Source organism: Equus quagga, chromosome 9 (assembly GCF_021613505.1).
Source record: "Equus quagga isolate Etosha38 chromosome 9, UCLA_HA_Equagga_1.0, whole genome shotgun sequence".
NCBI classification, from domain to species: domain Eukaryota; kingdom Metazoa; phylum Chordata; class Mammalia; order Perissodactyla; family Equidae; genus Equus; species Equus quagga.
Genome location: NC_060275.1, coordinates 56,505,749 through 56,530,176, shown reverse-complemented (window position 1 = coordinate 56,530,176; position 24,428 = coordinate 56,505,749). Strand labels below are relative to the sequence as shown.

Sequence of the window (24,428 nt, the reverse complement as noted above, 5' to 3'; positions counted from 1 at the left end):
GATCATATCGTAAAAGTATGTTTTGTTTTATAAGAAACTGGTAAACTGTCTTCCAAAGTGGCTGTACCATTTTGTCTTTCTACCAGCAGTGAATGAAAGTCACCGGTGCTCTACATCCTTGTCAGCGTTTGGTGCTGGTCCAGATTTTGGCCATTCTAATAAGTATCTTTGCCAATTTTAAAATTTTTGTCCTTTTGTTGTTGAATTGTAGGATTTTTTAATGTATTTTGGTTATTAATCCCTTGTCAGATATATGATATGCAAATATTTCCTCCTGATCTGTGGGTTTTCTTTTCACTCTATAGTGTCGTGTGATGCACAAAAGTTTGTAATTTTGATGAAGTCTAATTTATCTATTTTTCTTTTGTCACCTGTGCTTTTGGTGTCATAATTTAAGAAACTATTGCCAAATCCAAAATCATGAATGTTTTCAATCTCTATGTTTTCTTCTAAGAGTCTTATAGTTTTAGCACTTACATTTAGGTCTTTGATTCATTTTCAGTTAATTTTTGTATATGATAAGGGTCCAATTTCTTTCTTTTGGATGTGGATATCCAGTTTTCCCAACACTATTTGTTGAAAAGACTGTCATTTTCACATTGAATGGTCTTAGCCCCATTGTTGAATATCAATTGACCATGAATCTAAGGGTTTATTTCTGAACTTTGTACTCTATTCCATTGATTTATATGTCTGTCTTTATGCCAAACTACACTAATTTGATTACTGTAGCTTTGTAGTAAGTTTTGTAATCAGGAAGTTTGAGTCCTCCAACTTTGTTACTCCTTTTCAAGATTGTTTTGGCTATTCAAGGGTCCCTTGAAATTCCATATAAATTTTGGGATGAGTTTTTCCATTTCTGCAAAAATTGTCATTGGAATTTTGATAGGGCTTCTATTGAATCAGTATACAGGTAGACCTCAGAGATGCAATCACATGAACTTAAAGTAAGTCACATGAATTTTTTTGGTTTCCTAGTGCATATAAAAGTTATGTTTACACTATACTGTAGTCTGTTGAGCATACAATAGCATTATGTCTAAAAAAACAATGAACATACCTTAATTAAGAAATGCTTCACTGGGGGGCCGGCTAAGTGGCATAGTGGTTAAGTTTGTGTCCTCCGCTTCGGTGGCCCAGGGTTTGCAGGTTTGGATACTTGGCATGGACCTACACACCACTCGTCAAGCCATGTTGTGGCGACATCCCACATACAAAATAGAGGAAGATTGGCATAGATGTTAGCTCAGGGACAATCCTCCTCATAGAAAAAACCCCAAAACAAACAAAAAACTTTATTGGGGTTTGCTGGATGGTGTAATGGTTAAGTTTGCGTGCGCCACTTTGGCAGCCCAGGGTTCGCGGGTTTGGATACCAAGTGTGGACCTACACACTGCTCATCAAGCCATGCTGTGGCAATGTCTCACCTACAACATGGAAGAAAATTGGCACAGATGTTAGCTCAGGGACAATCTTCCTCTCCAAAAAAAATTCTTTATTGCTAAAAAATGCTAACCATCACCTGAGCCTTCAGTGAGTTGTAATCTTTTTGCTGGTGGAGGGTCTTGCCTGGATGTTGATGGCTGCTGACTGATCAGGGTGGTGATTGCTGAAGGTTGGGGTGGCTGTGACAATTTCTTAAAATAAGACAACAGTGAAGTTTGCTGCATCGATTGACTCTTCCTTTCATGAACGATTTCTCTGTAGCATGAGATACTTTTTGATAGCATTTTACCCACAATAGAACTTCTTTCAAAATTGGAGTCAGTCCTGCTGCTGCTTTATCAACTAAGTTTATGTCATGTTTGAAATCTTTTCTTGATATTTGAACAGTCATCACAGCATCTTCACCAGGAGTAGATTCCATCTCAAGAAACCACTTTCTTTGCTCATCCGTAAGAAGCAACTCCTCATCTGTTCAAGTTTTATCATGAGATTGCAGCAATTCAGTCGTATCTTCAGGCACCACTTCTAGTTCTCTTGCTGTTTCCACCACGTCTGCAGTTACTTCATCCACTGATGTTTTGAATCTTTCAAAGTCATCTGCGAGGGTTGGAATCAACTTCTTCCAAACTCCTGTTAATATTGATATCTGACCTCTTCCCATGAATCACGAATGTTCTTAATGGCATTTAGAATGGTGAATTCTTTCCTGAAGGTTTTTAATTTACTTTGCCCAGATTCATCAGAGGAATCATTGTCTATGGTAGCTATAGCCTTATGAAATGTATTTCCTAAATAATAAGACTTGAAAGTCGAAATTCCTCCTTGAGCCATGGGCTGCAGAATGGATGTTGTGTTGGCAGGCATGAAAACAACATTAATCTTATTGTACATCTCCATCAGAGCTCTTGGGTGACCAGGTGCATTGTCAATGAGCAGTAAAATTTTGAAAGGAATCTTTTCTCTGAGCAATAGGTCTCAATGGTGGGCTTAAAATATTCAGTAAACCATGTTGGAAACAGGTGTCCTGTCATCCAGGCTTTATTGTCCCATTTATAGAGCCCAGGCAGAGTAGATTTAGCATAATTCTTAAGGACTCTAGGATTTTTGGAATGATAGGTGAATGCTGGCTTCACCTTAAAGTCACCAGCTGCATTAGTCCTTAACAAGAGAATCCGCCTGTTCTTTGAAGCCAGGCATTGACTTCTCTCTAGGCGGCATCTTCAGCCAACCTTTGCCAGCCTCAAACTTTTCTTCTGCAGCTTCCTCACCTCCTAGCCTTCATAGAATCGAAGAGAATTATGGCCTGGGTTTGGATTAGCTTTGGCTTACGGGAATGCTGTGGCTGGTTTGATCTTCTATCCAGACCACTAAACGTTTCCATATCAATAATAAGGCTGTTTTGCTTTCTTTTCATTTGTGTCTTCAATAGAGTAGCACTTTTAATTTCCTTCAAGAACTTCTCCTTTGCCTTCCCAACTTGGCTGTTTGGTGCAAGAAGCCTAGCTTTCGGCCTATCTTGGCTTTCAACATTCCTTCCTCACTAACCTTAATCATTTTAGCTTTTGACTTAAAGTGAGAGATGTGCAATTCTTCCTTTCACTTGAACACTCAGAGGCCCTTGTAGGGTTGTTAATAACTTCAATATTCATGTGTCTCAAGGAATAGGGAGGCCTAAGGAGAGTGGGAGAGATGCAGGAATGACTGGTCAGTAGAGTAGTCAGAACACACACAACATTTATCAATTAAGTTTGCTGTCTTGTGAGCATGGTTCATTGTGCCCCAAAACAGTTACAATAGTAACATCAAAAATCACTGTTCACAGATCACCATAACAAATATAATAGTAATGAATAAGTTTGAAATATTGTGAGAATTACCAAAATGTGACACAGACACAAAGTGACCAAATACTTTTGGAAAACCGCGCCAATAGACTTGCTCAATGCAGGGTTGTCGCATACCTTCAATTTATGAAAAATGCAGTATCTGGGAAGTGCAATAAAATGAAGTGCAATAAAATGAGGTATGTCTGTATTGCTTTGGGTAGTTTTGTCATCTTCATATTAAGTCTTCAAAGTCATGAACATAGGGTGTCTTTCTGCTTGTTTAGATTGCCTTTAATTTCTTTCAGCAACCTTTTGTAGCTTTCAGTGTACAAGTCTTTTACCTTCTTGGTTAAGTTTGTTCTTAAGTATTTTATTCTTTTTGATTTACCATTGTAAATGAGATTGTTTTCTTAATTTCCTTTTTTGGATTTTTCATTGCTAGTGTATAGAAATAGAACTGATTTTTGTGTGTTGATTTTGTGTTTTGCAACTTTCCTGAATTTGTTTGTTAGCTCTGACAGTTTTTGTGGAATAAGTTTTCTACAAGATTATGTCACTCGTGAGTACAGATAGTTTAACAACCCTCTTTCCAATTTGGATGCTTGTTATTTCTTTTTTTTTTTGCCTTATTGCTCTGGCTAGAACTTCCAGTACTATGTTGAATAGAAGTGGTGAAAGTGGGAATCCTTGTCTTGTTCCTAATTTTTTTCTAAATAACTGCTTGCTTTTATAATACTGTTTGTTGAATAATCTATTCCTCCTTCCCCCTCCCTCTTCATTTACAATACCATCTTTATAATTTGCAGGACTCTTTTATGTGTATTGGGTGAGTGAAGCGTGAACAAATGGCTGCATTATCTGATCTCTCTCCACCTGTTCATCCTCATTTCTTCCATTTCCCTCTCTCGGGTGCCACAAGTCTTGTGTTGCTTATACTTCTTGCAAGACATCAGTTATTCGTTCTCTGATTCATTTATTTTTCATGTACTTTGACATCTTTGTGACTTTGCATAAGCCATTTTGTTTGCTTGGACCTGTCTTTCCCTGCTTGTTTACATGGCATACTCCTGCTCATTCTTCAGGTCTGTTCATGCACTGTACTCCTCACACCCTCAGGCGAAAATAAATTCTTTTTTTTTTTTTGGAGGAAGATTAGCCCTGAGCTAACATCTGCTGTCAATCCTCCTCTTTTTGCTGAGGAAGACTGGCCCTGAGCTAACATCCGTGCCCATCTTCCTCTAATTTATACGTGGGACGCCTACCACAGCATGGCGTGCCAAGTGGTGCCATGTCCGCACCCGAGATCCAAACCAGTGAACTCTGGGCTGCCGAAGCAGATCGTGCACACTTAACCACTGTGCCACCAGGCCGGCCCCTAAATTCTCTTTTGGTGTTTACTTTAAATGTGAGCATACTTTTATTATGGCACTTATTAGACTGGCTCCTTGATAGCCTGAAGGGAAATTCTGAGGTCTGATTTAAAAAAAGGGGGAAAGTTGTCAGACACAGTTGTACTAATAGCAGTAAAAATTGACACCAAGAATAGTGATAGAAAATGAGAAATGGATATAATTTTCCAGGTCCTTAATCCTATGCAGTAGAAGCTTTTTTGTTGTTGTTCTTATTTATCATTGACATGACCAAAATGAAATGATAAGAAAAAAATCTACATTGTTATTTGACCCCAGAGAAGGCCTCACCCACGTGTATGAGACTCAGAGGATTTTGGTAGTAAACAGTGTGAGCGAGCGTCCAGAAGAGCGTGGGCAAGGGCTGACGCCTGCACTTTCTCTCTGTAAAGATGAACAAACAAATGTTAGAAAATTCTGAAAAATTCAGCACCTCAAGAAAATGAGACTAGTTCGATCATTTAGAACATGTAAAATAGTGTAAGAAATAGAGAAAATTGAAATTCAGATTCTCAAAATGACAAGAGTGGGTTGTAAAGATAAACTGAGAACAGGAAAAAGTCTTAAAGTTATAAAAAATAATTGTTTAAAAGTTCAGGACTCTCTAGCAAAATAGATAGTGCAGAATACCAAGTGAGGTTGAGAAAAATGCGCATTCAGGAAAAAGATCTTAAAAATGAATATTGTGAGAGAGCATTTAAAATACACGAAGGAGGATCTCAAATCTCTGTGATAGGAGTTACTGAAAGAGAGAACAGAGGAAATTGAGATGAAGCAATAACCAAAGAAAAAGCAGAAGAATATCTCTGGCTGAAGAAAGCCTTGAACCTCCAGATCAAAGGGGACTGCAAAGTCTTCACCAGGAATATATTTAAAAAGCATAACAACCTAGGTGCATCTGTTACTGAACCTGGTTGGTTTTTGCCCATAACCCAGAAAGCCAAACACCGAGATGACGAGATTGTAGCAGAGAGAGTTTTAATCACAAGGCAGCAAAGTGGGGAAGTGGGGGAATGAGTCTCAAATTCATCTCTTCAGAAATGGGGACTCAGGGATATTTATGGGGTAGGGGGCAAGGTGGTTTGAAATGTGGAGATAGATGATTGGAGGTAAGGAGAAGTGAGGTAATGGATGATCTGTGCAAGCACAGACCAACTTCATGCCTCTTCATAGGACACATGTTCACAAAATGGCAGTGTTAGCATGATCTGTGGGTGAAGTTTTTAGCCTCTTGATGTCAGAAGGTCACTTATCAGGCATTTGCACAGGCCCAGTTGATGGGTTGGGGTCTCGGCCAGCCTGAACTGGACAGGGGCTTCCTAATTCCTGAAAAACAGCTCAAACATCCATTACCATGGTGACCCAGGCACCAGGGAGATTTTATCTATATGAACCTAGTTGGAGTCAGCTAGCATATTGCCTAAACAGCACAGTTAACAGTGGGCAGAGGAATAACTAAAAGCTATTATCAGTAATTGCAAAAAAGAAAAAAAAAAAATCTAGTTACCAGCTACCTACTCATCAATGGCTAACTGTTTACCAGTCTCACATCCTGATGAGTGTTCTAAATATTTAGCATAAAGAAAAAACCCTGCAACGTAGAAAAACAAATTATCTTTAGAGAAGAACAAATCAGATTTGCATCACTCTTATGTACTCTGGTATTGGATGCCTGAAGATAATGAAGAAGCGTCACCTAAATGCTGTGAGAAATGGAATAGATATAGAAAGTAGGTTTGGTCAGTGAAGCCAAGTAGAATCTAGAGTTAACTCTAAATAATTATGGTTGCGAACTTTAAGTTGTGAATGTTAAGAAATATTTTTGAAGTAATTGAAAATTTAAAAAACTCTGTATCCAAAGTTTTGGATTATTTCAAGAAAATATGGAGGATTGAGCTGTAGGAAGAGGAAAGTAAAACCCATGGTAATTGTACCATATATTTTACTAATAGAGATTTATTAGTAGATGCTTTTATTAGTAGAAAAATACAAGTTCAATGTGCTTTTTACAAAATTTTAAGACTAATCTCCAATAGAATAGAAATGATATTTTTACTTCTAAATTACTAGAGGGAAAGAGGAACAAAGAAAACCTTGATTAATACAGTAAAAAAAAAAATGGGGAAAAGGAATTAAGCATAATATGTAGAAAACAGCGGTCTTATCACTTTTGGATGAAAGAAGAAATCAGTACTGCCATTAGAGACTCTAGAAAATAATGAGATGACAGTATTCTAAACTTAGAGGATTTGGCCAGTCTTTATTAAAGCAAGAAAAAAAAAGAATACTAATGAACTAAGCATTTTATTTAAGCTAGGAAAATAACAGTAAAATGAAACAAAGCTTTAGAAAGGACAGATCGAATACAAATGAAAAGCAGAAGTAAATGAGTTAGCATCTCCTTTCCCCCTTGCAAACAGGCAGTTCAATTTGACCTACAATTATCCTTCCAAAATTCTAATATATCATCAACAAATACTGTTATCAAACCTGAAGTGAGCTCCCTCACCCATCGCGCAGCAAGCTAATCTCTGACACGAAGTGTAGTGGAAGAAAGGAGGAATTTTATTGTAAAGCGCTGAGCAAGGAGAGTGGGCAGCTAACACTGTAATCCTGAACTCCCCGCAAAGCTAGAAGCAAGGGTTTTTCTTTGGGGTTTTAGGGAAGGAAGGGGAAGTGTGTGGCTAAAGTTTACAGTCATTGTAGCTTCTCAGTGCCCCTGCTAGATGCTTAGTCAGGCACGGGCTGTCAGCAAGCTACTCAGTCATCACTGGTCCTCCTGCTGTTCTGCAAGGCAAGCTCAGAAATTTTGGTTATTTGTTTCCCAAGTTAACCTTGTGGGTACCAGGCATGGTTTCACCCTAATCCAGGGAAATTTTAACTCCTTCATCCTCAGTTTCGATATTATCTAGAAATACAGTATAAACACCATTCCCAAACTTATCCTGGGAATATAAAAATGGTCAATATGAGGGAGTCTGATTCTGTAATTCACCATAATAGATTAAGGAGAAAAAACAAGTAGTCATGTTGATGTCAGTTAAAATAGCAACAAAAAAAATTTTTTTTTTGAAGATTTTATTTTTCCTTTTTCTCCCCAAAGCCCCCCGGTACATAGTTGTGTATTTTTTAAATTGTAGATCCTTCTAGTTGTGGCATGTGGGATGCTGCCTCAGCATGGTCTGATGAGTGGTGCCATGTCTGCACCCAGGATTCGAACCGGTGAAACCCTGTGCTGCTGAAGCACAGCATGCGAACTTAACCACTTGGCCCCGGGGCCAGCCCCAGCAACAAAAAATTTTTAATACTTAAGAATAAACTTAACAAGAAATGTGTTGGGTTTATTTAAATTAAAAAAGCGACAAGGAAGACTTAGATAAATGAAGAAAAATACCTGGTTCTTGATGGAAGAATTGGTATTATAAAGCTGTCAGTCCTCCATGAATTGACATATATGTGTAATATTTATATGTAATTAGAAAAAACAACTCAGCCTAAAGAAGATTTAAATTTAAGGTTTGTCTGAAAGAGTAAACAGTCCAGAAAAATCAAGATAATATTTGAGGACAAAAAAAAGATAGGACTTTAGTCCAACTGGTGTTGAGAGTGAGACAAAACCTCATTCCCAGACCTTCTTGAGAAATATTGGTAAAATATGCCCTTGATCCGGGAGTTCCATTCTTATAGGGTTATCAAGAAATACTTGGACATGTATGTATGATCATATTTAAGGGTGTTCATCACATTGTTTTTAATAAAGGGTGTTGACTGGAAACCTAAAGCAAATATTACACTTCGTGATTGAACCTTAGAAGCAGTTCTTTCAAAATCAGAGGAAAAAATGTTTCTATTTGACGCTGAATAGGAAGTCCTAGTCAATGCAATTAGATAAGAAAAATAAGAGGTAAGGATAAATAAGAAATATGAAGTCTAAGGAAGAGACAGAATTATCAATTTTTGCTCATATTAAGAAGTTCAGAACCAGCTACAAAATATTAGAGAGCTCAGCAAGGTTGCTGGATGTGAGATAGCTTTCAGAAGTCAGTAGCAACAGTTGTAACGTGCATGTATGTATTTGTTTCTTTTTCTGTCTGTGTGGCAAATTGCGTTTTCCAAAATGGCTGTACCAACGTATGTTTAATCCCACTTGCTCTTTGCACACTGTGACTGAGATTCCTCCCACTGAGAGGTGGTCTGTGTTCCCTACTCTAGCATCTTGGAAAGCCCACTGGCTAAAAATATGAACTAGAAAGTTACCTGTCATTGGGCTGGTGGGAGTGGTGGCAGGCAAGAGGATGAGGAAACAACTATAAGGGCATTCCTTAAGAAATGACTTGAGTAATTTATGCTTAATTTATAGAACTGTCTGGTACCTAAATTTTAAAATGCTTTTTCTCACACGTGGTAGTGTGAGCAAAAGCCCAAAATAATTTTTGCTGTTAATACACAGCTTTTTTGGGGTATGTTTTTGTTTTTACCAGAATTCTTAGAATAGTATTCCAATTTGGAGAAAAAAACCTGGTCATAGTGGATACACTAGATAGCTGAGTGCCTAGTGCAGGCATACTTTCACAGAATCTCCTCCGTAGTAGAATGCAGAGAACCATAAGTGTCCTAAAATGAGCCTGAGGCCTAGTGATTGTTGCTAAGTATTTATGGCTCTAGAAATAAAATTTTAGGATATTTCTGAGCTCAAAATAAAGTACCAGTTAAATGCCACGAAGATCAAGGAACAGATTAAAATTTTAAGATAGAAACTCCAAAATACAGGTAGATTAAGAGAGTTTGGTCAGCAATTTGAGTATGATGTGGTTAACCTTAGATACCTCCATTGCATTAATTCTCTTATATAAAGTGTTTGATCATGCTTGTAGGTGTTGAATATATCATGGCAGTAAATAAAGATATCAAAAGCAGAGACTTTGGTGTCTGAAGGTCCCTGATTCAGTCCTGGGATCTGCCACGTACTTGTGACCTTTGGCAGATTATTTAACTTCTCAAAGCCTATCATCCCTCACATATAAAATGGGGAAGATAACCATTCCCATTGGTGTTGTGAGAATTGAATGCGATAATGTAGATAATGTGCTTTGCATAGTATTTGGCATATCGTAAGTGCTCAATAAATATTATTTTGTACTGGCTGGGAAAGTATCTGTTTTGCTGTATAAAATTTAAGAGATATATTAAAATATATTTTTGTTATTTTAAGGAAATTCGCAATGAATCCCATGACTATCCTCATAGAGTGGCCAAGTTTCCAGAAAACAGAAATCGAAACAGATACAGAGATGTAAGCCCCTGTAAGTACTTGAAGGTTTGTGTGCGTGTGTTTGTTTGATGGTTTGTTTTAGGAGGCAGGATATGGTGGAACAGAAGGTTTGGGGTCAGAGTTGATAAGTACAGTAATTTTTTTCAATATTAAGGTAATACATGTTCTTTAATGAAAAATTTCAAGGCATAGAATAGTAGAAGGAAAAAAATTGCTCATAATTATTTCATCCTTAAAACGCAGCCACCGTTATTTTGATGTATTTCCTACCAACCTTTTTTTCTTTTCTTATGCATAATTTTTTAAAAAATAATTGTAATCATATATGTATGTGTATTCATATACATATACACTTCCTTTTCACATTATTCTGTAGCTTTTATAAGTGTTATTTAATATATTTATCAGTGTAGTTGGTTTTTTCCTTCCAAATTACAAAAGTAGCATGTAGTCACTGTGGAAAACTTGTAAAACATAGAAACGTGTTGTCAGGGAGGGAGAAATTTTCTCCTTAACCCTCTCGATTTCTTATGGTTCTAATAAAATTGACACAAGACCAGATTAATAGGAGAAAAACTGGTTTAATACATGCACATAGGAGGTCATAGAGAAATGATGCCCTCTGGGATGGGCAAAGCAGGCTGCTTTTATATCTTTTACATAAAGAAATAATAAATTTGTAAGGAATTGACAGGACAAAAAAACAGGTTTGGAATATGTAATTAATGAGGAATTAGAGCAGTATTAGCAGTCTTAAGGTAGTAAATTAATAAAAGTAACAAGGTGTGTTTATATAGGGTTCTCAGCCCTGAATGCTCTAGCTCTGGTGCAGGGAAGGTACCTTTCGCATGGGAGATTTATTTCCTGCCTTGAGGGGGAACAGAAAAAGGAGGGTCCAAACTTTACTTTAAGTCAACACAGGTAACTTTAATTCAAAATAATCAATATGCTGTTGTGGGATATTTGGGGGCAACCTGCCCTGGGCCCCAATAGTGTAAAGGAAAAAAACCTCATTATTTAAGAACAAAAATTGGGTTTATTTTCTTTTGGTATTTTTTTCTGTATGAACATATACAAATATTCTTTTATACTCAAAATAGAATCCTGCACATACTAATTTGTAGCTCTTAAGCTACTTAGCAGTATATTGTAAACGTTTGCCTATCCTAAACACAGTCTTTTAGTAGCTTTGGATATGCCATTCTTTTACATAGCACTTCCGCCCGGTTGGACATTTGGATTCTGATGTGTACACACACACAAACACACACACACAATTATGTGTGCAATTGTAATACCAGGGTTTTAAAAATGAGTTCATCATAAGGTCATTTTATGTTTTGTTCTGATTGATACCATTTGTTGAGGTATTAAATCAGGTTGCCTTACTACTCCAAAATGTTTCCCTATGTTTGATTTTAGTGGGTTAAACATAGACATTCTCTGTAGGGCTGCTTGTTAGTAGGAACTTTTAAAAAAATATTGAATCTATTGCATTTTGGCTTCTGCTCTTTTGTGTTTCCTTCTTTTAGTTGACAAGGGTGTAGTGTTAGTGTGCCAAGGCTTCCAGTATAGGCTGAATAATCTCATTCTACTCAAGGCCACAGGCTGCATACCTTTATAGATGATGTACTCCTTGTTAGGAGAATTTGGATATACCACTGAACATCTATCAATTACTGGGGAAAAAATCTGTACTTTTATTCTTATATGAATAGAATGTTTTTCTTTATGTTGATCAAGTACATTTTCATGAAGAACGTATTGGCTGATTTTAGACAAATCAAATGAGCACTTATCTCTTAAACTATTTCATGTTTGTTATACATTACTTATTAAATGTTATGTTTCTCTTGCATGCTTTTTTCCTTACGAATTAGAAGTGTTTGTAAAGATTAAGTAGCTATGAGAGAGTGGTTTTTCATTCTCCTTCAGTTGCATACTTGAAGACATGACAAACTTCCTCTGAAACCTGTGGCTTCCCATGGCAACAATTCTGGTGTGGGTATATGTTCATGGAATGGAGGTTCAGGCAGTAGTTCTAATATTTAGGGGCCCCTTCATCACCTCCAAATTTCTGGTTGAGGATCACTGAGCTAGAGAGACTGATTCTCTAGTCTTTACCAAGAGTTTTGAAGATGGTATTTTCCAATCGTACACCTTGCCTTTAATTAAAAAAAAAACCAACAACTTTATTTTGATAATTGTAGATTTGCATGTGATTGTAAGCAATAATACTCAGACATGGTCTATACCCTTTACCCAGTTTCCCCCACTGGTAAAATCTTGTATTACTAGGAGCTGGCCACCAGTGGTTAAGTTTGGTGCACTCTGTTTCAGCAGCCCCAGGTCCCAGGTTCGGTTCCCGGGAGCAGGCCTACATCACTCATTGGCTGTGCTATGGCAGCAACCCACATATAAAGTGGAGGAGGATTGGCCTGGATGTTAGCTCAGGGCTGATCTCCCTCGAGCAAAAAAAGAGGAAGATTGGCAGTAGATATTAGCTCAGGGCTAGTCTTCCCCCGGGGGGAAAAAAAATCTTGCATAACTATAGTATAATAGCGCAACTAGGAAATCGACAGTGATACAATCCATCCAGATTTCACTGGTTTTATATGGACTCATTTGTGGATGTGTTTAGTGTGTGCAGTTTTATCACATGTGTAGATTTGTGTGATCTTCACCACAGTCCGGATACAGGTGAGTAGAATAGTTCTATCGCAAAATCCCTCCTACTATCCTTCTATAGCCACAGACCTCTCCCTCCCTCCCTCCCTCCTGGTTGCATTTAATTTTTTATGTATCTGTTGTAATTGCAGTCATTAGATGTGATAAACTACATTTGAATTCCCTCATTAGTTTTATCAAATTGATCTAAATGGAGGAACTTTTAAAAATTGGAACTGAGACATTTTTAAAAGTAAGACATTTGTGACTTAAATTACTCTCAAGTATACAAATCAATAAAACTCTTGTGATTTGTCTCCTAAGCATTAGACTTCTATATCCAACTGCCTGTTGGACATCTCCAGTTGAAAGCTGCAAGGAGACCTCTGTTTACAATGTACTTACCAGCCCGCCTCCATCGTCATTAGCTTGGGCTGTTTTCCCTGTACCCCTTCTTAGGAAGAGAGCGTTCACCTTGTCTTGGTACCTAGTGTTAGGAAGAGGCATTTCTTTCTCGGAGGAGATGCTGCCTAGTGCCTCCTCCTGCCACCTGGTCCCCTCTGCTGCCTTTCTTGCCACCATTTCCAGTGTTCACAGGAGCTGCACTCTGCTGTGAACATGCCACTCTGAATACTCTCAACCCTTCTTCATCCTAGTTGAAGTCTGGCTCTCCCCTGAGTTAACTGTCTTTCTTTCTTCCTCCGGTGGAGGCTGCTCATTCTTGCTTCCTACATGGCCAGAGTTTCCTAGTCTAAGCTATTACTCTCCAGCTTGCAAATTAAAATGATCTCCTCTAAGGCTTGTGCTGTCCGGATGCATCACATTATTGCTCTTATATCTATTCTTTCCTGAATTCATAGTCAGTACTTGTCTTGTAGCCTCCTCTCAGACATTTGCTGAAGGCTGGAGTGCTGAGGATGCCGTACACTATCTTTCTCTTTGCCCTCGTCTTCTCCCTGTACCTTCTTCATTCTGGGTGACATCGTGTCTCTGGGAAGGAAACATACAACACTTGCCTCATAGTCCTAGACCTCTTCAGCTCTCAGCCTTCAGTCATCTTCACCCGTGCAATCTTAAACACTGCTACCTGAAGGGCTACTCTGTCTTTCCAGTTCTTTGACTTCATCAAGATCTTTAGTTCTGACTTTTTCATTTATTGTAGTATATTACTTCCTTTCTTATCTTATTACTTGTTAAGTTTCTTGCTGTTCTTATCTGTTAAAAAATAATCTCTGTGGGCCTTTAATTTTACCCATGCTATGAAAGCCCAACCTTGGAATAATCAGTCATTCAGCTTCTCTAACGTTTGGGCTAGTGTGTGTATGCTGGGTAGACTCCAGTATGAGCCAGGCCTGCTGTTGCCTTGATGTCCTCCTACATGTCCTCATCAATTCACTGCCGTTTAATCTGGTTCTTCCCTGCCTAAACCATAACTCGAACCCCACCCACCCCCTCTCTCACTCAGAATGTGATCTTGCCTTCAATTCTGCAGAGAAAAATTTTGAAAATCAGGAAATAGCTATTCAACTTCATGTTCTACCACCTGGAAACTTGTTTTTCTTCACACTCATCCTTTCCTGAAGTCCTGGGAGAAAAACCTTCCCTCCTCCTGTCCTAGGTTTGTACCCCAATTCCTCGTTCCTCCTCATGGACCTCACTCTCTCATCGCCACTCTTCTTGTGTCTTCAACCTCTTTCTCTCTAATACTCTTTTCCCTTGTTATATAAATGTGCTCCAGTCTTTTCAGATCTCAACCCTCATATCCCACCTCAGCCCCCACTTACTTTATTGCCTACATGGACACATCCACATGTGTGCATACACATATGTACACACAGAATCTTAAAAGAATACACCATACTATTTGTCTCTCCATTCTTATCACCTATGCATTGTTCAGCCCAAGATTCTACCCCAGCCTCCTCACTGAAACTTTTATTCTAAAGTACTATTAGCTTTCTAGTTTTCAGATGCAATGAGGGACTTTCCATTGGTTTCCTTTCTTATCCGTCTGTGACTTTTGACATTGTTGACCATGCCTTCTTCCCTAACACCATATTTTTTTCTAATTTTGCTATTACTTCTCTGGCTGATCACCCATTTTCAGAACTTCTCTTCCTAAGTTTGCCTTTGTCGTCTTCAGAATTCTCTCTCTGTCTCTCCCTCCTTCTCACTCCAAGACTTGTATGAATGATCTCATCTTTGATGGGTTCAGTTACCATCTCTCTGCTTATGACCATAAATCTCATCTGCAGCCTAGGTCTCCCTTCTTAGCTATAGATGCATTTTTGTAAGTCTCTCTGTACAGATGTCCTCAGACTCAGTATGTCTAGACATTGAGCTAACATTCTTCCTGAACACAATCCTTTGGTCTCAACCCTAAAACCTGCTCTTTGTGCTTTATTCCCCATATTCATAAATGGTACCACTATTCACACATTTGCTGAAGCTAGAAACTCAGACTACTCTCTCACTTATCTCCCACCTCTAGTTAGTAACTAAGTAATTATAATTCCATTTCCACAATATATTTCAAATCTGCTCTCTACTCTGTTCATATTGGTTTGGTTCAGGCCCTTAGTATTCTTTTCCTGAATTAGTACAACAGTCTCTTAATTAGTCTCCTTGTCTCCATTCTATTCCCACTTCAGTCTGTTCTACACATGGTATCCAGAGTAATCTTTGTATAATGCAAGACTTTTTTCCACTCCTCTCTCCAGTAATGCTTCTTAAGTTTTATGAAACGTTAAAGTTCTTTAGCATTATCATACGAACCTTTTGGGGACTGACCCTTTAAACATCTCTCTAGAATTTTTGTAGCCATTTTTCTACAAATTAGTCATTTTGGTAAAACTGAATCACTTGGGGTTCTCCCGCTGTGAGTGGGTTTTAATACCTCAGCGTCTGAATGTCATTCCCTTTTTGGAATATCCTTCTCTCCCTGACTCACTTCAGTCAAAGTCCTCTTCCTCTAAATATCATATCAAGGACCTCTTTCCCATGGGTGTTATTCTCACCTGATAGAGAAGGTCTTGGAACTGGTGAGTCTCATTAGATTTAGATGGACCCAGGAATGCGTATTTTTTAAAAGCTCACAGGATGATGCTGTTATACCTTTCTTGATTGATAGTCATTAGTTCATTTAAAAATGTATTTCCATACATAGTAGATACTTCACAATTAATTGGTTTGACTCAGGAAATGTGTATTGTGAACCAGCTACATATCTAACGCTATGCTGTGCACCAAGAATGCAACTAATATAGTGACAAAGGCATCAAGGCAGAGTGAGCTCTTCCCTTAGATTCTCCCCTCTAAGATACAATGAAAAGGACATTCATAAACCAACAGAGGACATTCACACAACACAGAAGATATCTGAGAGACCCACACAGCCATACACCTGAAGGTGGGGGTGATGGACCCCTGAGAGGGAGTGGAAGAGGGTAAGGGGATCTCCTCTTCCTCCCGCAGTGGCAGCAACCCAGGGAGTGGGACCACATGCAGCTCTGAGAAAAGAGCGGGGAGCGTTATCTCTCCACAGGAACACCTTCACTCTCCAAGTTCCCTCACAGCCTAGGGGAGAGCCCCACACAGAGGTGGCTAAGCTGTTGCAGGGATGTCTTCTTCAAGCCAGGACACCAGAAGAGCAGATAGTGAGGGCAGAGTGAGAACGCCCCCGGGATCACACAGGCGAAAGAAAGTACCCTTCCCCCTATCTGGTGGTCCAGGATAACTGGTTGGCCAGAGTGCCCACACATATGTTAGAAAAGCAGGATCTCTGAGTGAGCAAGCTGGGGATCACAGCAGCCTCACAATACACAGCTCTTGACCCACACCCAGTGGCAGCAGGTGGAAACTGTGACAAGATAATATCACTCTTTGGAGGCACAAATCCAGACTGTCAAACAGTATGACAAGTTATATTAAATCTCCAGACAAGAAGGAACGTGACAAGCACCCAGAAATCAATCCTGAAGGGACAGAAATTTATAATCTAAATGACAGAGAATTCAAAATAGCTATCATAAAAAAACTCAACTCTTGTAACTTTACAAAAAAATACAGATAGTTCCATGAAATCAGAACAAAATTAATGAACAGAGGGAATTCTTCACAACAGAGATGAAACTATAAAGAAAAACCAGAAAAACCAATCAGAAATGTTGGAAGTGAAAAACACAATGGATAAGATAAAGAAAAATCTGGATGCCCTCAATAACAGATCTGATATTATGCAGGAGAGAATTAGCAATCTGGAGGACAGAAATATAGAAATGTTTCAGATGGAGGAGGAGCGAGAACTAAGACTAAAACGAAATTAAGAAATTCTTCAAGAAATATCTGACTCCCTTAGGAAATGCAACATAAATATTCTAAGTGTTCCAGAGGGAGAAGGGAGGGAGAATGGAGCAGAAAACTTCTTCAAAGAAATAATAGCTGAGAACTTCCCAAGCCTGGGGAAGGAGCTGGAAATACAGGTAAAAGAAGCTAATAGAACTCCTAATTATATTAATGTCAAAAGACCTTCTCCAGGGCATGTAGCAGTAAAGCTGTCAAAAGTCAATGACAAAGGAAAAATATGAAGGGCAGTAAGGTAGAAGAAAATAACTTGCAAAGAAACCCCTATCAGGCTTTCAGTAGATTCCTCAGCAGAAAACTTACAGGCTAGGAGAGAGTGGAATGATATAATCAAAATTCTGAAAGACGAAAACTTTCAGCCAAGAATACTGTATCCAGTGAAAATATCCTTCAGATATGATAGACAAATAAAAACTTTCCCAGATAAACAAAAGTTAAGGGATTTTATAACTGCAAGAGCCCACCTACAAGAAATGTTCAAAAAGGACTTCATAATTGAAGAAAAAACAGAGGGGGAATACAAAACCTGGGGCAAGGAGATGAATAGGCAGACACAGTCAGAAAATTGCTGCTCTCTATCAGAACAGGTTAGCAAAAACTTAACTATAACATTAAAGATAAAGGGAGTGTTGGCCCCATGGCCAAGTGGTTAAGTTCACACGATCTGCTTTGGTGGCCTGGAGTTTCACTGGTTCGGATCCTGGGTGCGGACATGGCACCACTCCTCAGGCCATGTTGAGGCAGCATCCCATATGCCACAACTAGAGCAACCCACAACTAAAATATACAACTGTGTACTGGAGGGATTTGGGGAGATAGAGCAGAAAAAGAGAGAAGATTGGCAACAGTTGTTAGCTCAGGTGCCAATCTTTAAAAAAGATAAAAGGAAGGAAAACATCAAAAATAAATATAATCTTGTCATTTTAACCACAGACTCGCAACCAAAATAGAATAAGTTGTGACAATAATAACATAGAAGGGGAAGAGGAATGGAATGGAATTGGCTTAGATTAAGGAAATAAGAGGCTATCAGAAAATGGACTATCTCATCTATGAGATTTTTTTTATACAAACCTCATGGTAACTACTAAACAAATAATCAGAACAGAGACAAAAATGATAAATAAAGAGAAAACTCAGAAAACCATCACAGAGAACTGCCAAACCGAATTGGTAGTCCAAAATACATGGGATAAGAAACAAGAGAAATGCAGAAGAACTGGAGAACGAGTGAATAAATTGGCAGCATTAAGCCCACATATAACAATAATCACTCTAAATGTAAATAGATTGAATTCTCCAATCAAAAGACACAGAGTGGAGGGATGGATTAAAAAACAAGACCCAACAATATGCTGCCTCTAGGAAACTCAGCTCTAAAGACAGACACAGGCTCAGAGGGAAGGGATGGAAGATGATACTCCAAGCAAATGGCAAACAAAAGAAAGCAGGTGTTGCCACACTTACATCAGACAAAGTAGGCTTCAAGATGAAACAGGTAATGAGAGACAAAGAGGGACCGTATATAATGATAAAAGGGATACTCCACCAAGAAGACATAACACTTAAAAATATATATGCTCCCAACACAGGAACATCAAAGTACATAAAGCAACTATTAATAAACCTAAAGGGAGATATTAACAACAACACAATAATAGTAGGGGACCTTAACACCCCACTTCCATCAATGGATAGATCATCCACACGGAAAGTCAACAAGAAAATAGTGGATTTAAACAAAAATCTAGACCAGATGGATGTAATAGATATGTCCATCTAAAAACAGCCAAGTACATAATCTTCTCAAGTGCACATGGAACACTCTCAAGGATAGACCATATGTTGGGAAACAAGACAAGCCTCAGTAAATTTAAGAAGATTGAAATCATATCAAACATCTTTTCCAACCATAATGCTGTGAAACTAGAAATCACCAACAAAAACAAATCTGGGAAAGTGACAGATGGAAACTAAACAACATATACTAAACAACCAGTGGATCATTGAAGAAATTAAAGGAGAAGTCACAAAATATCTGGAGACAAATGAAAATGAAAACACACCATACCAACTTAAATGGGAGGCAGCAAAAGCAGTACTAAGAGGGAAATTCATAGCAATACAGGCCCATCTTAATAAACAAGAAAAATCTCCAATAAGCAATCTCAAACTACATGTAGCATAATTAGAGAAAGAAGAAACAAAGCCCAAAGTCAGCAGAAGGAGGGAAATAATAAAAATTAGAGCAGAAATAAGTGAAATTGAAACCAAAAACCAATAGAAAGGATCAGTGAAACTAAGAGCTGGTTCTTTGAGAACATAAACAAAATTGACAAACACTAGCTGGACTCATTAAGAAAAAGGGAGAGGAGGTTCAAATAAATAAAATTAGAAATGAAAGAGGAGAAATTACAATGGCTCGACAGAAATACAAAGGGTTGTAAGAGAATACTGTGAAAATTATATGCCAACAAATTGGACAATTTAGAAGAAATGGACAAATTCTTAGACTTATACAACCTCCACAAACTGAAGCAAGAAGAAATAGAGGATCTGAACAGACCAATCACAAGTAAAGGGATCAAATCAAAAACCTCCCAAAAAATAAAAGTCCAGGACCAGATGGCTTTTCTGGAGAATTCTACCAAACATTCAAAAAAGATTTAATGCCTATCCTTCTCAAATTATTCCAGATACTTGAAGAAGATGGAACACTTCCTAACACATTTTATGAGGCCAACATCACCCTGATCCCAAAGGCAGACAGGGACAACACAAAGAAGGAAAATTACAGGCCAATATCGCTGATGAACATAGGAGCAAAAATCCTCAACAAAATATTGGCAAACCAAATACAGCAATACATTAAAAGCATCATACACCATGATCAAGTGGGATTTATACCAGGGATGCAGGGAGGGTTGAACATCCACAAATCGACCAGTGTGATACACCACATTAACAAAATGGGGAATAAAAACCACATGATCATCTTAGTAGACGCAGAGAAAGCATTTGACAAGATCCAACGTCCATTTATAATAAAAACTCTCAATAAAATGGGTGCAGAAGGAAAGTACCTCTATATCATAAAGCCTATATGTGACAAACCCATAGCCAACATCATACTCAACAGAGAAAAACTGAAAACCATCCATCTGAGAACAGGAACAAGACAAAGGTGCCCACACTTGCCACTCTTACTCAACATAGCACTGGAGGTTATTGCCAGAGCAATTAGTAAGAAAAAGAAATAAAAGGGATCCAAATAGGCAGTGAAGGAGTGAAACTCTTGCTCTTTCTAGATGGCATGATTTTGTACACAGAAAACCCTAAAGAATCCATCAGATAACTGTTAGAAATAATCAACAACTACAGCAAAGTTGCAGGGCACAAAATCAACTTACAAAAATCAGTTGCATTCCTATACTCTAATAACGAACTAATAGAAAGATAATTCAAGAATACCATTCCATTTACAGTTGCAACAAAAAGAATAAAATACCTAGGAATTAATTTAACCAAGGAGGTGAAAGACCTATACAATGAAAACTATAAGACATTATTGGAAGAAATTGATGATGACATAAAGAAATAGAAAGATAATCCATGCAGATGGATGGGAAGAATAAACATAGGTAAAATCTCCATACTACCTAAAGCAATCGACAGATTCAGTGCAATCCCAATCAGAATTCCAGTGACATTCTTCATGGAAATAGAACAAAGAATTCTGAAATTCGTATGGGGCAACAAAACACCCTGAATAGATAAAGCAATCCTGACAAAAAAGAACAAAGCTGGAGGTATCACAATCCCTGACTTAAGATTATACTACAAAGCTATAGTAGTCAAAACAGCACGGTGCTGGCACAAAAACAGGCACACAGATCAATAGAACAGAATTGAAAGCCCAGTAATTAAACCACATGTCTACAGACAGCTAATCTTCGACAAAGGAGCTAAAAACAGGCAATGGGGAAAGGAAAGTCTCTTCAATAAAGGGTGCTGGGAAAACTGGACAGCCACATGCAAAAGAATGAAAGTAGACCATTGTCTTTTGCCATACACAAAAATTAACTCAAAATCGATCAAAGACTTGAAGGTAAGTCCTGAAACCATAAAACTCCTAGAAAAAAATAGGCAGCACACTCTTTGATGTCAGTTTTAGGAGGATCGTTTTGGATACCATGTCTACTCGGACAAGGGAAAGAAAAGAAAAAACAAACAAATGGGACTTCTTCAGACTAAAGAGCTTCTGCAAGGCGAAGAAAAACAGGAGCAAAACGAAAAGACAACCTACCAGCTGGGAGAAAATGTTTGCAAATCATATATCTGACAATTGGTTAATCTCCAAAATATATAAAAAATTCACACAACAATAAAAAAAATCGAACATGGGCCAGCCCACTGGCACAGCAGCTAAGTGCGCACGTTCCCCTTCAGCGGCCCGGGGTTCACTAGTTCGGATCCCAGGTGCGGACATGGCACCGCTTGGCATGCCATGCTATATGGTAGGCGTCCCACGTATAAAGTAGAGGAAGATGGGTGTGGATGTTAGCTCAGGGCCAGTCTGCCTCAAAAAAATGTATAAACAAACAAAAAATGAACAACCTGATCAAAAAATGGGCAGAGGATCTGAACAGACATTTTTCTAGAGAACATATACAGATGACCAATAGGCACATGAAAAGATGTTCAACATCACTAATCATCAGGGAAATGCAAATGAGAACTACACTGAGATATCACCTTACACCCGTTAGAATGGTTATAATCACCAAGACTAAAATGTTGGAGAGGATGTGCAGAAAAGGGAACTGTCATTCACTGCTGGTAGGGATACAAACTGGAGCAGCCACTATGGAAAACATTGTGGAGATTTCTCATAAAATTGAAAATAGAAATACCATGCGACCCAGCTAACCCAGTACTGGGTATTTATCCACAGAACTTGAAATCAACAATTCAAAAAGACTTGTGCGCTTCTGTGTTCACTGTAACATTGTTCACTATAGCCAAGAAGTAGAAACAACCCAGGTGCCCATCAACTAATGATTGGATAAAGAAGATGTGGTGTATATATGTACAATGGAATACTACTTGGCCGTAAAAAACGATAAAATCATCCCGTTTGCAACAATGTGGATGGACCTTGAGGGTATTATGTTAAGTGACATAAGCCAAACAGAGAGACAAGCACTGTATGTTTTCACTCATGTGGGAGGTAAACTAACACATGAACAAAGAGAACAGTTTAGTGGTTACCAGAGGGGAAGAGAGTTGTGGGTGTGCACAAGGGGTGAAGGGGCATGTTTATACAGTGACTCACAATAAGGTACAACTGAAATTTCACAATGTTATAAACTATTATGACCTCAGTAAGGTTTTAAAAAGAAGACTACAGCAAATATATGCACTTTGCCCTGTAATAATTTACATCGTAGTAGGGGAGATACATACCTATTGTATATATCATGAGATGACAGTGTACTGAGAAGTGGAACTGAGAAGAGGCCCTCAGCCCTGCCCAGGGAATCAGGGATGGCTTTTAAGAGAATGAGCAGTAGTCAGCTAGATAGATAAAGGGGAACTGAAAAGGAGTTTTTTTTTAAATTCAGAGTCCTAAGTCTTTTCTAAATTTTGATTCAGTGGTTCTGGAAATCTGTATTTTTAAGTCTCTTTACATGATTCTTGTATACCCAGCTTGGTACCAGTCCTTAGACTGATATGTAGAAGCTACATTTCTAGGTATGAAGATGAGAAACATTCAAAGAGGGACATTTTGAAATAGAAAAAATTTGAAGAAGTCCACCATCTTCGTATAATTGCCATGACCAAAAGATGCCTCAGTTGTCTCAATTAACTGAGACAATTGTCTAAGAGATAATAGGCAAGAACTTGTTTGGTTGAGAAGGAAGAAATAGGTTGTAATAATCACTTTGAGAATCACATTTATGCTATTAGAGACTACTGCTGAATTTTGAAATCTTCTTTACTATTTGTTTTACAGGTGGAAATCCCAGTTTACTATTTGGTCTAAAAGGAAGTGCCAGCAGTTTCTTAGTGAATGTTATCTCTTTGTTGGCCATGAAACAGTTTTTTGGTTTTTTTTTTAATTATATAAAAAACATAACATAAATTGACTCTCTTAATTTTTAGGTGCACATTATAGTATTATTAACTATGTGCACATTGTTGTACAGCCGAGCTTTTCGTCTTACGTGACTGAAACTGTACCCATTGAATAGCAACTCCCCATTTTCCCTCCCTCTAGCCTCTGACAACCACCATTCTGCTTTCTGTTTCTAAGAGTTTGATTACTTTAGATACCTCATATAAGTAGAATCATGCAGTATTTGTCTTTTGTGGTTTGCTTATTTCATTTGGTGTAATATCCTCAAGGTTCATCCATGTGAAATTGTCTGTTTTTAAAGGAAAGTTAAGAGAAATTTCTGATTGTGGTACTGTGGCAGGTCAGAGAGTTCATAGTTCCATACTGCTACAAAAGAAGATTCTCAATAAACATACTTTTGAAATGAGTTGCTAGATGGGGAGGAAGTAAGGAAAACTTCCAGGCTTCCTGTGCCCCCTTCCTCCTAAAAGAAAAAAAAAGATCTCAGCATATGGCATAGCTACTCTGAATGCAAATGCCAGTATCAGCTGAGATTTGTATTTATCTAATAAAATAGCCACAAGACGTATTAAGCAAAAATGAACAGAATTACAGGAAAAAATGAACAAGTCTACATTCATGGACTTCTTAATAAGACAAAATATTAGCATGAAATACAAGATTTGGACCACACGATTAAGCTTAATTTAACAAGAAAAATATGTAGAGTCTTATGTCCAACAATTAGAGAATGTACATTCTTCTAGAACTTACATGAAATATTTACTTAAAAAATGGACTCTCCAGGGGCCAACCCTGTGGCCAAGAGGTTGGGTTTGTGTGCTCTGCTTTGGTGGCCCAGGGGTTTCGCGCAGGTTTGGATCCTGGCCACGTATATCGCACCACTCATCAGGTCATGCTGAGGCGGCATCCCACATGGCACAACCAGAAGGACCTACAACTAAAATATACAACTATGTACTGGAGGGCTTTGGGGAAAAGAAGAAGAAGAAAAAAGATTGGCAACAGATGTTAGCTCAGGTGCTGATCTTAAAAAAAAGGACTGTCGACTAGGCTGTACAGTAAATCTTAATTTAGTAATTGCTGTCTTACAGGCCATGTTCTTTGACCATAATGCAATTAAATTATAGATTATTAAATTAAAATTCATGTAAATTTGAAAATTTAAAGATTTCTAAATAATTCATGGATCAAGAAGAAATCATAATGGAAAACTTAAAAATACTTAAGTGAACAATACATAAAATATTATCAAAACTTGCATCAAAAACAGTACTGCAAATAAAATATATTGTCTTAAATGTTTG

General features: G+C 38.0%; 1 protein-coding gene across 2 annotated transcripts in view; it reads left to right on the top strand.

Annotated features, from left to right (window-relative positions):
- The window catches only part of PTPN2 (protein tyrosine phosphatase non-receptor type 2), an 84,915-nt gene that overhangs the window by 10,106 nt on the left and 50,381 nt on the right, over nucleotides 1-24,428 (top strand). For both annotated transcript variants that reach the window (XM_046671906.1, XM_046671905.1), the window contains exon 2: nucleotides 9,894-9,984. In XM_046671906.1, the coding sequence (XP_046527862.1) occupies nucleotides 9,894-9,984 (91 nt within the window). The remainder of the gene's footprint in view (nucleotides 1-9,893; nucleotides 9,985-24,428) is intronic.